At 41.7% G+C, this 15,962-nt stretch overlaps 1 protein-coding gene across 1 annotated transcript in view; it reads right to left on the reverse strand.

The window, feature by feature from the left end:
* FBF1 (Fas binding factor 1) overlaps positions 1 to 15,962 on the reverse strand; it is a 169,435-nt gene that overhangs the window by 123,433 nt on the left and 30,040 nt on the right. The window contains exons 7-8 of the mRNA XM_068264242.1: positions 10,372 to 10,492; positions 8,971 to 9,054 (exon numbers count right to left, since the gene is read on the reverse strand). Of these exons, the coding sequence (XP_068120343.1) occupies positions 8,971 to 9,054; positions 10,372 to 10,492 (205 nt within the window). The remainder of the gene's footprint in view (positions 1 to 8,970; positions 9,055 to 10,371; positions 10,493 to 15,962) is intronic.

Genomic DNA, 15,962 nt, shown 5'->3' on the forward strand with positions numbered 1-15,962 from the left:
ATCTACTAGATCATTAATAAATAGATTGAAAAGGATAGGACCTAGTACTGACACTTGCGGGACCCCACTGCTAACATTTTCCCATTTTTGTCCCTTTACTGGTTCTCTCTCCTCACACATACATGGTCTCCTAGCCTCGTATCCTCGGCTTCTACACAAGGCTATTGTAGGGAACAATGTCAAAAGCCTTTACAGAGTTCAAGTATACTACATATATTTCCTAAGATTTAAAGTCGCATTCACCACTTCACAAAAGCCGGGCATATTAGTGAGGCAAGTCTTGTTTTTAGTAAACCCATGTCGATGAGCTGAAAATAAATTATACTGTGTTTTGTACAAAGTCTTTTATAGTGTCTCTTTGAAAACGTTAAAAATATTTTTTCATGAAAAGCCTATCTTTTCATGGATCAGTTTAAAGGACAACTGAAGAGAGAGGTATATGGAGGCTGCCATATTAATTTCCTTTTAAGCAATACCAGTTGCTCCTCTGCAGATACTGCTGATACTCTGCCTCTAATACTATTAGCCATAGACTGATTACGGTAAGCATGCAGCAGCTCAGGTGTTTCTGACATTTATGTCAGATCTGACAAGACTAGCTGCATGCTTGTTTCTGGTGTTATTCAGATACTACTGCAGAGAAATAGATCAGCAGGGCTGCCAGGCAACTGGTATGGTTTAAAAGGAAACAAATATGCCAGCCTTCATATTCTTTTCACTTCAGTTGTCCTTTAAGAAAACAGGTGTGAGCAGCAGATATAATGGTTTCAGGTTCACCAAACTGCAAAAAAACAAAAACAAAAAAAACACAAAACATCTTACTAGATGGGATTTCTGTGTTCCCAGCATCCTCTGATCAGCAATAAAGCAGAGAAAACAGTCACATGAAGTACACAGATGTATGATCAGTTTCACTACTGCATGGTGTGTGATTTACAATATATTATTATTTAATTTGTATGGTTAATATTTCTTCTTGTAGCAACAATCCTCAGCGCTTGGCAACCACAGGAAGAGACAACTGCAGGGGGGTTGCTGAGCTGGACTTCTTGTACCAAGTCTTACCCTGAGGGGTTAATTTAACAGTGATGTAATTACTGTCAGCTGACCGGAAGGGGTGTGTCCCCTAATTAAGGTGTGGTGCACTGCTGTTGTTCATAAGTTTCCTGTGTTTATTGGTTGCATGTACAATAAGAAATAATGGACTCGCACACCAGTAAAGTGGGTTTAGAATGCATAAAGTTTGTAATGGTATAAAAAAATATATGCAGCAGTACATATTCAACACAAAGGGTACAGCAGTACAGCAGTACACCCTGAGATATCACAGTAAGGCTGCATTTCCACTTGTGCGGTGCGAATCGCGGGTCCATGCGAATTTTCATGCGTATTCGCATGCGAATTCGCATGGATGACGATGTATGCGAATTTAACCATGGCAGTGCTGGTGTGCTTTTTCCAATGTTTCTATGCGAATTCGCATGAAAATTCGCATGAAAATTCGCATACCCAAACCTCATGCGAATTTCCTATTAAATACATTGTATGCGATTCGCATAGCGGTATGCGGTATGCGAATTCTGATGGCTCTGCCATGCGAATTTTTTCTGCACAGAAAAACGCAAAGGAATCCTGACAAGTGGAAACAGTCCCATTCACTTGTATTGCTATGCGAATTTGCATGCGAAAAACGCATGCGAATTTGCGATAGTGGAAATGAGCCCTTAGTGAGAGCAAAACACAAGGAGTCCCCTGGGTACATACAGCATCAAACAATCACATGTCAGTATGAATGAAAAAAGTAATGCAACAAAATCAGCAATTGATACATGGAGCATACAGACAATTGTGCAATTAAAGAATGCCCCATATTGGTTGCATGTACACCTGAGGAAGGGGATTACCCCCAAACATGTCGTGTTTGCTACTGTATAGATAAATGAAAGTTTATATGCCAGTTGAGCGCCTCCTTCATTCCTACTATAACCACAGGAAAAGCTCACCCCACAGTGCTCCACAGCAAGTAATATGGCAAGTGACCGTCGCCAAAAACTATGAATAACTTGTTGGTCGCTTGCATTCGTAGAAATCACAGTTTACTTTCTTGAAACAAAAAGTATACGCAGACTTACATTGTGGGCCCTTATAACAGGGACCCTTGAAGTTAAAAACGCTTATAGTGTATTCGATACACATGTACAATCAATGTAGTGGATCTTCTAAATGCCCAGTCTTTAGCTACTTTTTGTTTCAAGAAAATAAACTGATTTCTAAAGGTGCGTACACACGCACTACGGAAGCCAACAACGAGCCCGTCAGACCCTCCCACTGGGCGGACGTTCAGCCGACAGTAGTGTGTGTGTGTACGAGCTGTCGGTGGACTGATAAGGATGTTTCTGAATGACCCGCTCAGCGTACACACACACTACTGTCGGCAGAACGTCCGCCTAGCGGGAGGGTCCGACGGACCCGTCATTGGCTTCCGTAGTGCGTGTGTACGCACTTTAAAAGGAATACTGTAGGGGGGTCTGGGGAGAATGAGTTGAACTTACCCGGGGTTTCTAATGGTCCCCCGCAGACATCCTGTGCCCGTGCAGCCACTCACCAATGCTCTGGCCCCGCCTCCGGTTCACTGCTGGAATTTCAGACTTTACAATCTGAAAACCACTGCGCCTGCGTTGCTGTGTCCTAGCTTCCGCTGACGTCACCAGGAGTGTATTGTGCAAGCCCAGAATGGTTTGTGCCTGCGCAGTACGCTCCTGGTGACATCAGCGGGAGCGAGGACACGACAATGCAGGCGTAGTGATTTTCAGACTTTAAAGTCTAAAATTCCAGAAGTGAACCGGAGGCGGGGTCAGAGCATCGGTGAGTGGCTGCGCGGGCACAGGATGTCTGCGGGGGACCATTAGAAACCCCGGGTAAGTTCAACTCATTTTCCCCCGACCCCCCTACAGTATCCCTTTAAGAGTGCAAGTGACCAACAAGTTTTTCATTGTTTTTGGTGAAGATCTCTTGCTGTGGAGCACTGTGGGGTGAATTGCAGAGATTTTCCTGTGGTCGCCAAGCGCTAAAGATTGTTGCTATATGTGTTGTAGACCTTTTTGTGGAATTGGTTACCTAAGCAGCTGGTGGAGATACCATAACAGGAGAGAAAGTGTGAATAAGCACCTGTATCTACATTACATCCGTGACTAATCTTTCTTCTTGTTATTTATAAACAGATGTGCAGTTCTGGAATGTGTTGCTGCTGAAGTCTCCTGTTTAAATCAATATTGCTTATGAAACATAATGGCAGGTGATAAAATCGGAATGATACTGCGGACAGTGCACTCAAAACTGTTTCCTTGCCTGAGCTTCTCATAATAGATCGTATTTTTCGGAATAGAAGACGCTCCGGAATAGAAGACACACCTAGGTTTAGAGGGGACAAACCAGGGGAATATATATATATATATGGGAACATTAGAGAAAACACCTACCCTGCTCTCTGTTTCATCCTTCACTGCTCAGCCTGCTTGTTATCAGCCCTGATAAAATCCCCCACTGAGCATTCAGTCTGGATTTGCTCAGGATTTATTATAGCAGAGTCATAGCAGAGCCAGAAGGGGGCAGGCTTGGCTTACGACAGGAATCGGCGCCGGGAGACTTGAGCGCAGGATACAGCTGGTATATGGCTGATCCTGCTGCTGCACAAGTCCCGGCCGTGTTTCATACTATTCCCCCTCCAGGCTGCCATGGATGGTGGGGAATGAAATAATTTGACTTCCAGCAATTGCTGGAAGCCGAATTATTGTGTTTTAAAAGTAACTTCAGCTCCGTCTTCTGACGGCGCAGAAGTTACTCCCTGTGCGCCCAAGTCTCCTGCGCTGGATTCACTGTGTTCGGCAGGCTTGGGCTTGAAAAGACATCAGAGAAGCCAGACTAAGCTATAATGATTCCTAAGCAAGGCCAGACTGAATGCTCAGTCAGGGATTTTTATCAGGGCTGCTAACAAGCAGGCTGAGCAGTGAAGGATGAAACAGAAAGCAGGGTAGGTGTTTTATCTAATGTTCCCACTGATATATATGGTAAAATACATGAGGGTGCTTCGTCTCTGGTTCACTTTAAGAAAACAGGTGTGAGCTGCAGATGTAATGGATTCAGGTTCATGTAAAACACCCAACTACAAAAAAAAAAAACCACAAAACATCTTACTAGATGGGATTTTTGCGTTCCCAGCATCCTCTGATCAGCAATAAAGAGGAGAAAACATTTACATGAAGTACACAAATGTATGATCAGCTTCACTGCTGCATGATGTGTTATTTACAATAGATTATTTATTTCGTATAGTTAATATTTCTTGTTATTTCTAAACAGATGTTGTGCAGTTCTGGAATGTTTTGCCGCTGAATTTTTACAGTTTAAATCAATATTGCACAAGAAAAACAATGGCAGGTGATAAAATCTGAACGATAATACATGCAGTGCACTCAATATCTTCTCATAAGGTAATTATTTTGAAATTGATTTTTTATACAGTCATGAAAAAAATTAGGACACTTAAATATTAAGTTCTTTAACCACTTTATCCACCACTGCAGAATATCTATGTCCTCTGTGACTTCATCTAAGCCACGAGTCAGTAGATATACGTCCTGTGTGACTTCATCTAAGCTACCAGTCAGTAGATATACGTCTTGTAGCAGGAGCAGTGCTGTGCAGGATTGGGCTTGCTCCTGTGCACATTTCTGGCACCATCTTTATCTGATGCAGCACTAATTGGTGAACGGGAATATAGGTTTCCTGAGCTAATGAGATTGATTTTTACCATTAAAAATATTTTTATTTTCTCAGGTCATAGTGGAAAATACACTTTGTAGCATTATTTCAGAATCAAATATCTTCACCATCAATTGTGACCGGAACATAATTAAGTTTTGTGATAAGCGGTAAGAACAGCCAAACAGAATTTGTGTTCTTAATCTACAGTAGCACTTTTTATTTTTAAGCTGGAAGTGGTAAAACTGATAAATGAGTTTTTTTTTCTATTTTTTTCCATGTTTGTCCATTAAAATTCATAGAAAACCAAATTGTTTGAGGGAAAAAATGTCATACAATGAAAGCCTAGTATGTCTTGAAAAAAAACAATATATATTTAATGTATGTGTCATAAGTAGTATTGCTGGTTAAATAAGGACATAGCTGCCAATCTGCTCTGATCCATAAGGGGAAACAAGGTCTGGATGTGAAGTGGTTATGTGCACTTCTGGCAGCGCTGTGGAATCTTTTTTCCTGGGCCATGTGGTGTATCGTGGCGCATTGGTTACGTTTAATGCACTTATAGAACAATTTCCTGTCCTCAAGCCTCCCCCCGTTTTCAATACTTGCAATTAAATCATGCATTCTGAAAGCAGTTTGGTGCTAAGCTGATCGCTATTACTGTCCACCCTATTTTATCACACCTGATAGGGGACTTATATAAGGCAGTGATTGCCGATGGTGCTCTTGACCACACCCAATATACTAAGGATAAGTGGGTAGAGTTGGGGTTAGACATTGATGACGAGGATTGGGAGAATGTGCGGAACTCGGTAAGAAAAGTGTCACTAAATGTGAAGGATCGTCATACCCAATTGTATATGCTATACCAGGCATAACTCACTCCATCTAGAGTGGTTTAATATATAAAACCGGTGCATCTAAACACTGTCTGAAGTGTGGACAACGTGCGCCCACCTTTTACCATCTAATTTGGAAAGCCACCCCCCCCACCCCCCATTGCTGCATTTTGGAAACAAGGAATCAGTCTCCTGCATGATAAGATGGGCAGTCTTGTATCTCTCAACCCATCTTTGTGCTTACTGAATATCATACATGACGAGGATATGCAAGGCAGCACAAAGAAACGTATCCATGAAACAAGAAATTGCTCTTCCCTGGCTTGCCCCCCCCTCCCCCACAAGTATCGATTAGCGATAAGCGATTAGATAAAGGCCTCCCTTTTAAAAAGCTAATTTATACACATAGGAAGTGTGTCCACAAATTTCACACAATTTGGGATAAATGGAAAGATAGATCCGAAGAATGTGTAATGCTGGGAATACACGGCTCGATTCTGAGCCACTTAGATGGCTCGATAGATAATTTCCGACACTTCCGATCTCCCGCCCGATCGTTTCCGCGCTCGATTTTGCATCGAGGACAATGGGAAAAGATAAGAAAATTGAGCGGAAGATAAGAGAATCGCCTGCAGAATCGAGTGTGGAAAACAATCGGCCGCGGAATCAAGCGGCACAATCGAGCCATGTATGCCCAGCAGTAGCTTCTAACATATTTGACGTTTGTTAATCAGTGTGGGTATGTGTTATAGGAATGAAGGAGTCGGCATCAGTCACCGCTGGCAACGGTTGTGAGAAGCGAAACTGAACAGATCCCGTGGACTGGCGCCGGCTGGACAGGTGATGTCATTGCTGCTGGCCCGGGGAGCAGAAGTGACCTGGGGTAGCGATGCAGGCCGCAGTGGTGGCTTCACAGGTTTTCGATCTCATGCTGAAATAGATTCAAATCTGTGTGCAGTATATGGGCAGCCAATAGATCCCTCTGTGATCAGATCAGATCAGAGAGGGATCTATCTGTTGGTTGATCTGGTGGCAATCGACCAGTGTATGGCAGCCTTAAAGGGACTCCAAGCAGTGCAGAAACTATGGAAAGATGCATACCATTTAGAAGCTCTCTTTCTCCTCTTTCCAATGCACATAAACCGCCACCCTACGCCTTTTAGTTTTCGTTATTTTCGCGATTGAAATCACGTTTGCTGAGATTTCGATCACGAAAATACCGAAAACTAAAAAGGCGTAGGGCAGCGGTTTATATATTGTTGGAAAGAGGAGAAAGAGAGCTTCAAAATGGTATGCATCTTTCCATAGTTACTGCACTGCTCAGAGTCCCTTTAAGTAATTCAAACTTCCACTGAACACAGAAGCTGACTAATAAGATTGCACACTGTCCAAAATTATTATTGTGTTGAATTGCACTGTGAGTGAGCACAAAAGCTTCTGCTTTTTGCCATATTTAATGTTTTAGAGCAAAAATGTAATTTTGAGTTCCATACCAGTTTAGCCAGTTCAGGTTCCTGGCAAATATTATATTTTGTCGCTATTGACATAGCAATACGTTATACATTACTTATGACAGTCCTGTTCAACGGGTGGCCTATGTGGACACACTCAGCCCATGAGTGGAGCTACCCCGGCCTTAGCAACAGTAAAATTTCCATGTGCTACCTGCACACGGCAACTCTGCTTAGTCCCCAGCTCAGAGTCCGGGTGATGTGGAGTGTTCCACACTCGGGACTTCAATGCATGTCGGCACAGCATAGGAGTTTTGCAACTGAAGCTGCTGCAGGGAAGACTGGAATCCGTGCTGGAGAGTCGCCTGCCAGGTGAGTGAATTATTTTCATAATTACAAAGTTAGCTATGCTTGGTTGAAAAAAAGACGTCCGTCCATCAAGTCCAAACAGGAGGAAATTAAGTAAGTCAAAATTTGGTACATTTCTATCCTGCACCCTCACATGTATCAGTTAAACCAGAGGAAGTAAAAAAAAAAAAAAAAAAAAAAAACACCCTTAGGCAGGGCGCCTACTAGAGCATGCAGTAGCAATTTGAAAAATACTTGCAATTTCCGAATCGCGGACGTACCATGTTTTTCATGCGATTTCAGGAGCGATTGCTAGAGGCCTTCATTGCCCTGTATAGCGATATCAGGGGAAATCGCTAAAATGCAGCACGCAAGACTTTTGCAATCACAACTCTGCTGTGGACCTGCTCCATAGGAATTGGTGCAGTGCTTTGCTAATCAGCAAGTGCTGCAAAACCGCTGCAGGTGGGCTATGGCACGTATAAGGCTTGGGCCAATTAACCATCAAAAGGGAAGGAAATCCTTCTGACTTCAGGTGGCACAAGATCCCCGGATCAACTCTCCTGGGAATTACTTAGTAATTATAGGTATATATAGCTATATAAATCAATGATAATACTAGCAATAATAAAGGATGCCCTTCAATGCATAGAAAGCATCCAAGCCTCCTTTAAATGCAGATATAGAATTTGCCATAACTACTTCCTATTGTAAAATACTCTTGCTGTAAAGAACCCCTTCCTAAATAGATGGCAAAACATTTTTTCCTCCATATGCAGATCACGTCGCTTTGTCCTTTGTACAAGCCTGGGGACAAACAGCTCATCTGCCAAGCTTTTGTATTGCCCACTGATGTATTCATACATGTTACTCACGTCACTACTTAGGAGTCTCTTTTCCAAGCTAAATATACCCACTTGAATAAGCGAGACCCATTAATTATTGTCATTTTATTATGAGGAAGGATACGAAATATTTTAGTTTTACGGTTATAAATAGAAAGTAATACATTTGGTAGGTCACATACCATTTCTAGATATTTAGAATATGGGGTATGAAATGTACCAATCCACAAGAAGCTCGCTGCTGTATTACAGGACACTGAGGCGAAAATAAACAAATGAAATAAACAATTGTATCTATCTTCCTTCTCCTAAAAATGACTTTTTAAGATATTCCACAGTTTTATTTTATGTTTAAATTTACTTTTTAAGTTTTAACTGTTTTATTGTTTTTAGCTCAATGACACATTCATTTAGTATGCCAGAGATAAAATCTATGAACTATTGACCCTTTTTATCTCTTTCCTGCTCTCAGAAGCCATTTTCTGCTAGGAAAGTGTTTTATAGTTGGAATTTCTTATCAGTGAGGGTCAAACTGTAGTTACTTCCTGTCTGAGTCAGGACTGAGTCAGCCACTTACATACCTGATATTTAACTCTTTAGAAAGAAAAAAAGGAACACAGCCTAGTTATTTGTGTGCTAGGCACTGTACATACACATGTCTATCTCATCATGTCACATGTCACTTCGGGTATCCTTTAAACAGAGATATGTAGGGGCATTACTTACCATCAAAAGAAAATTTCTTATAGGGTCTTGCTGGAGCTGCCGGGGCAGACTGTGGCTTTTTCTCACTCCCAGGGGCAGAGGTGCCTGTTATTGAGAATAATGCACATGGCAAGAAAATGATGGATAATATTACGGTTTATTCAGCTAGCTTCTATACGTAGTATTGACCGTTTTGCACAAGGAAACAGCGAATATACAATGGTTGATTTACAAAACTTCTCCTGAGATGGGGAATGGTGATAAATATATATTATATAAGCCATGCAGTATATATGGGGCAGATTACAAGAAAATATGGCAAAAGTTTGCAAACCTCGCTTTGGGCTATAGTCACAAAAGATTCTGCATAGACAGCGCATGTTACTGGGATTCACGCAAATTGCCTAACTCGCTATATACAGTGCTGACGTTTTTCATGCTTTGCTGCTTCTGTCAGATTTCTACTACCTACTGTAAGTGACAGCAACATAGGAGAAAAGTAATTTATGGCTCATTTTACTCTGGAAAAAACGTACTTCTTATTTGTATAGGTTTGTACATATTTTAAATTGTACAATTTTTTCGCCATAGTGCCCCTTTAGGGAGCTCTGGATCCAGCAGAGGCTTCTCACATGCTCCTGGGCCCCCACCATTGCTGCACACAGACCACTAAACGTAATCTAAAAAGAGCGTGTCGGATTTGTGACCACGACCGCTCTTCTCTTCATGCACGAGCATGTCTGTACTGCTTCTGTACGATTTCAAACTTCAAGAAGGTCCCAGGCTGCCGCCATGGTCTCCAGGAGAATACGAGAAGCTTCCGGAGGATCCAGAGGCTTCACTCTTCTTAAAGTTAACCTTCAGGCTAAAAATCTACTCAGCAGCACTGAAAAGGCTTGGTGTTTCTTTAACAGTTTCACAGCATCAGAACTTTGTTTTTCTTACCCAATCCTCATTTTTAGCTGCACAGAAGCTAAGCTCCGCCCCATCAAAGAAATCTGCCCAGGCATTTTACCCCTGATGCTGTGCAAAGCATGATGGGATTTCTGATGTTGTTCTCGTTGCCAAGCAACTGGGAGGGGTGATCAGGGCACAGGACAGTTGGAACTGTGTCTCATGCTCCCTGTCACCTCCTTTCAATCGAAAAGATGGCTGCCTCCATGAAATCAGAATCATTTGCCTGTTCTTTTAAAACAGGGTGGGTAAGAGATTATATTACCTATCTCTTTTAATTAACATAACTAATGTAACTTAATGACAGTCTGTTTGTTTAGGCTGAAGTTCCTCTAAGTAATTATCTGGGTTTTTTTACATTAGGCTTGCTTCAGGTTCACTTAAAAAAAACAAAAAAACAAGTCAGCAATGGCACTCTCCTAAAAAATGTGATCTTCTATCTTCAGGTCTAATCTCTTTTATTAGTACCTGTAATCTTTTCCTCGGGTTTTTGGTTCTTGCCAGAGCTTTGTTGCATTCGAGATTCCTTTACAGGGGCAGATCTTGGCTTCTTGGTCCCAAATATTTCTGCATCCATATCATCCAAATCCTATAGATTAAAAAAGAAGTGTTGTGTTTTTCAAAAAAAAAAAAAAAGAATTGCCAGATTTGCATAATCTTACAGTACACATTTGCATGTGTTACTTGTCTTTACCACCATGTCTTGAGGAATAGCTAAACTTTTGAAGCACTTTTCATGGAAAATACAGACTACATTCAGTTCAGGTCTATAGAAGGCAAGTATCAATGGCAAACATTTCTTCAGGTTGCTCAGTTAAAGTGGATCCGAGATGAACTTTTACTCATTGCATAATTGTGTTCCTTTCATATAGTTTATAGGGCATTCCTCAAGCCAAATACTTTTTTGTTTTTGTTTTAATACTCTAATTCCCTATAAACTACACAAGCCACGCCCACAGGTTTTCAGAGAGCCAAGACACTTTCAGACAGCAGCAAGGGCTCATGGGAGCTCAGTCTGGGCAGGAGGAGGGGGAGGTGTTACTAGCCATTGATTTCAGAGGCAGAGGCAGAGGGGAGGAGGGAGGAGGGCGGGGGGGTAGGTTTTTTTTCACAGGTTGAGTGCTGAAGATACACAGTTTAACACCCATCTTTAAAGGATACCTTTAAACAGGAACAGGAAGTGACTACAGTGTGACCCCTCACTGATAAGAAATTCCAACTATAAAACACTTTCCTAGCAGAAAATGGCTTGAGAGCAAGAAAGAGGTAAAAAGGGGAATTTCTTATCTGTGAGGGTCACACTATAGTCACTTCCTGTCTGAGTCAGGACTGAGTCAGCCACTTACATACCTGATATTTAACTCTTTCAGGCAGAGAAAGAAAAAAAGAAACACAGCATAATTATTTGTGTGCTAGGCACTGTACATACACATGTCCATCTCATCATGTCACATGTCACTTCAGGTATCCTTTAAAGATGGGTGTTAAACTGTGACACAGAGCTTAGTAACTTGTAACAAGTAACTTGTCTATATATCTTATCTAAAGTTTAGATGGTTTACACAGCAAATCTGGCTGCAAACAGCTTTAATACAATATGATTATGTCTTCCTGTGATACAATGACAGCAGCCATGTTCTTTGTAAACATTACACATCTCATCATGTCACATGTCACCTTGGGTATCCTTCAAAGGGACTCCGAGCAGTGCAGAAACTATGGAAAGATGCATATCATTTTAAAGCTCTCTTTCTCCTCTCTCCAATGATATATAAATAGCCGCCCTACGCCTTTTAGTTTTCGCTATTTTCACGATTGAAATTGCCGCGACCGCGATTTCGATCGTGAAAATAGAAAAAATCGCGACTTTTTCTGCTGAATGTCGTCCTGTGTAATACAATGTAACTATGGAAAGATGGATATCATTTTAAAGCTCTTTTTCTCCTCTTTCTGGCGACACCTAAATCGTCGCCCTATGCCTTTTAGTTTTCTCTATTTTCGCGATCGAAATCGTGGCCACGGCAATTTCAATCGCAAAAATAGCGAAATCTAAAAGGCGTAGGGTGGCGGTTTATATATCATTGGATATATATATATTGGATTACAGCTACCCAGAATCCCCCCTCAGGCCAGGGCCAGTGCAGTGTCTGAGGATAGTCAGGCATGGGCACAGCCCTGTGCTCCTGCTGGGTGAATGCTTCACTCTCCCCTTCATTACCAATGACGGTTGTCTTCATTATTATCTGTATCCAAACTGCTCCTGGTCGATCCCGATGTTAGTCGAACAGGAAATTGAATTATATAAGAGAGAGAACAGAGGCGCCAAAAGGATAAAAGGGGTTTTAAAGGAGCTTAAAAGCCAAAACTTGGTAATTAGAGGAGGCAGTGGTGGACTTACCCCCTCCAAGCAGACACAACACGACTGTACATTCAGTCTATATATTACCGAACTCCAGATAAAACAAAGCAACGCATTTCACGGGTCAGCGCTCGCTTCCTCAGGCAATAGAAAAAGGAGTTACAGCATCTAGCAAAACAAACGACACTCAGTCTGTTCTCTCTTATATAAATATTGTATCCACCCTGGGTGGAGGGTTGCGACCTTTTCTACTATCTACAGAGAGCGACTTCTTATTCCTGAGTGGGGTCAGGATAATCTCCCCACCTGCCTTTACAGTGGTTGCCTAATGGTGACCCATGTTTGTGAATATAACAACTATTACTCTTTGTCATTACCCCCTTTGTCAATACATACTACACTATTGGGGCTCTTGGTGTTCCTCTGTTTATCTCGTTAGGAAATTGAATTATGTGTACCCAGCATGATGTCCTACCATATTATTTATGTTGTATTGTGTGTGGCTGAGGAAGACCTTTCAGGAATCCCCCCTTTGAAAATCCTGGGTTTGCCCCTAGGCGGCATAAAATCTAATTTTTTTACCTATATCCTTCATTGTTTGTGTCCATGATTTGTAAACTGCAATTTATGTGACATATCCTATATTATTCTCAAAATAAGGTTTAGAATATACCATGTTTTATATGTATATAAGACACACAACACAAGACACTGGACTAAAAAATCTCCAGGGCTGCAGCGTCTTGCACTCCATGGGCCACCAAGATCATTAGATAGACTTTCCCAAAGACTCCTTCCAGTTTTACGCATCGGCTTGAGTCAGGATTTGAACTCCTTATCAAAGGCTCAAACCCGACATCAAAGGCAAAAGACAACTGTATGCCGCCCAGCTGACCGCTTGCAGGGCTCTCTCTCACCCTTTTGTGATTTGTTATTCATTTTATTTATCATTTAAAAATAGGGATGATCACAGATATGCAAATTCTTCCAAGTCTATGTAAATTTATGCAAATGTTTATGCAAATGAATGCAGATTGAAAATGAACCAATCAATTTAAACCTGGGTTTAAATTGATTGGTTCATTTTCAAGTTAGCATACATTTGCATAAAAATTTGCATAATTTCAGAAAAATTTACATCTCATTGGCCATCCCTATTTAAAACTGGAGAAACACCCCACTAGTGTGCTGTTGGTATATACTGTATAATCATAGCAATGCTTCACTTTCTTTAACCTCCTTGCCGGTAATCCCGAGCTCAGCTCGGGGTAACCTGCACAGGAGGATCTCAGGCCCCGCTGGGCCGATTTTCACAATTTTACTTTGCTAGCTGCGCGTGCATATCCCGATCGCCGCCGCTGACCGCCGATTCGCCGCACCGCCCCCCCCCCCCCTCCAGACCCCTTGCGCAGCCTGGCCAATCAGTACCAGCCAGCGCTGAGGGGTGGATCGGGAATCCCTCTGACGTCCCGACGTCCATGACGGGGGAAGCCGAGCAGGAAATCCCGTTCTGAACGGGATTTCCTGCTTGCAAAGATCGGCGGCGGCGATCGAAGTAGGTAGGAGGAGGATGCTTGTCAGCGGCTATCATGTAGCTAGCGCTAGGCTAGCTACATGAATTTAAAAAAAAAATTTAAAAAAATGTTTTTAAAAAAGTGCTGCGCCGCCCCCTTGCCGACAGAATTGTAACGGCAAGGGGGTTAAGGCACATTGATTATTTCTTAACCAGGGTTCTAATGCATGCTTATGCTCAGATCTGAGCGCAGCTGGGCATTATTTCACTTGAATACGTCAGTTTGATATACCATTAGATAGAATGACTATAGAGCATTTGTATAATAATAAGAGGATAACTGTTTAGAACTGTGTAGTATTAATAAGAGAATGTCATCTTTAAATCACTTTATCACTAAGGGTTTTTTCCCCTTATAGACTAGAGCAATTTTCCCATTTCAGTGCTCCTACCATTCATTCACCAACAACTTTATCACTACTTATCAAACCTAAATGATTTATAATTTTTTTTCTGCCACAAACTGGGCTTTCTCTGGTGGTACTTTTTGCTAGGAATTATTTAATTTTATATGCATTTTAAAGGGAATAAGAACAAAAAAAATTGAAAAAAAATGCATTATTTCATGTTTTTCAGCCATTATTGTTTTAAAATAAAACTTGTGACTGTAGATAAACCCCACACATTTTATTTGCCCATTTGTCCCGGTTATTACAAAGTTTAAAAAGGTGGCTGGATAGTGTAATGGTTAAGGGCTCTGCCTCTGACACAGGAGACCTGGGTTCGAACCTCTGCTCTGCCTGTTCAGTAAGCCAGCACCTATTCAGTAGGAGACCTTCGGCAAGTCTCCCTAACACTGCTACTGCCTATAGAGCGCCCCCTAGTGGCTGCAGCTCTGGCGCTTTGAGTCCGCCAGGAGAAAAGCGCAATATAAATGTTCTGTGTTTGTTTGTTTGTGTCCCTGGTACAATGTATGGTGACAATATTTTATTTGGAAAGAAATGTGCATTTTTTTCATTTTGTCTTTCCCATTGTGCTTGATCAATAATTACAAGCCAGTATTTTGAAAAATAACTATAATATACCCTTATGGCATACATATCCAAAAAGCTCAGTCCCTAACGTAACAATTTACCTTATATACTCACATTTAAGCCTTATTCTACAGCACAAAAAATGTGTTGAAAAGTTACCCCCTCAGGTTATATGCAAGTCAGTGGAGCAGAACGAATAGTGGAACAGGTTTTGTTCCTGGCAGAGGAGCGTAAGGATCTTGCCAACTGGCTATCTGCTGTGTCTGTGCCCCCCCATCCCCTGCAACATGTTGTGCAGAGTGCTGTGTCCCCTGGTTTGTGGAGCGGAGCGTGCAAGCAGCGTGTCAGTGGTGCAATGATTGGGGATTCTTCCTATGTGGCAATCGCTGTGTCTTATATCTATGATGCCATCTAGTGGTGTCTTGAGACACAGCTGTATCATTCTTTGGAAACATCTGGCTATAGGTAGAGGGGATGACTTGTACTGGGGGAACATCTGGCTACTGTGGAGGAGGCTATACCTTGGAGGGGGCTTATATGCGAGTCAATCACTTTTTCCTGTTTTCTGAGGGAAAAGTGGGTACCTCAGCTTATACGCGGGTCGGTTTATATGCCAATATATACGGTATGTATTCCCTTTTAAATACCACTCACTTAAGTAAAAGGAAGAAGACTATCATATAAAACATATATCATTTATTTATCACAAAATATAAAATTAGTAACATTCTTTTTTTAAAAACCAGAACCCTGACTCCAAACGCCAGAGGGACAGAGTTATTGACCAATGGACCAAAGGTCTAACCGTTAGCATCAAGATTGATCAAAAAGACATTTAAAGAGGAGCTGTCAGCCATACTATGCCAGGATAAACACACACACATAAGTAGATAAATACTTGCTCTACTTACATGACAGATGTATTGCACTGTCCACGATTTCATTTCAGTGAATTTTATTAAACAAACATACGGAAATGCAGAGAATTCTGTTCCCTGGCAGGGGCCATCTTTAGTCCCTCCAGCGAAGCCAATGCTGAGGTCATTTCCTCCCTTACCCCCCTTCCCTCCTACCTACAGCAATTGCCAGCGCTATATTAGTGACACCCCTGCATCCATGAGAACCCCCCAGCCCTGCTACTATATCAGTAGTG

This window comes from Hyperolius riggenbachi, chromosome 12 (assembly GCF_040937935.1).
Source record: "Hyperolius riggenbachi isolate aHypRig1 chromosome 12, aHypRig1.pri, whole genome shotgun sequence".
NCBI lineage: Eukaryota > Metazoa > Chordata > Amphibia > Anura > Hyperoliidae > Hyperolius > Hyperolius riggenbachi.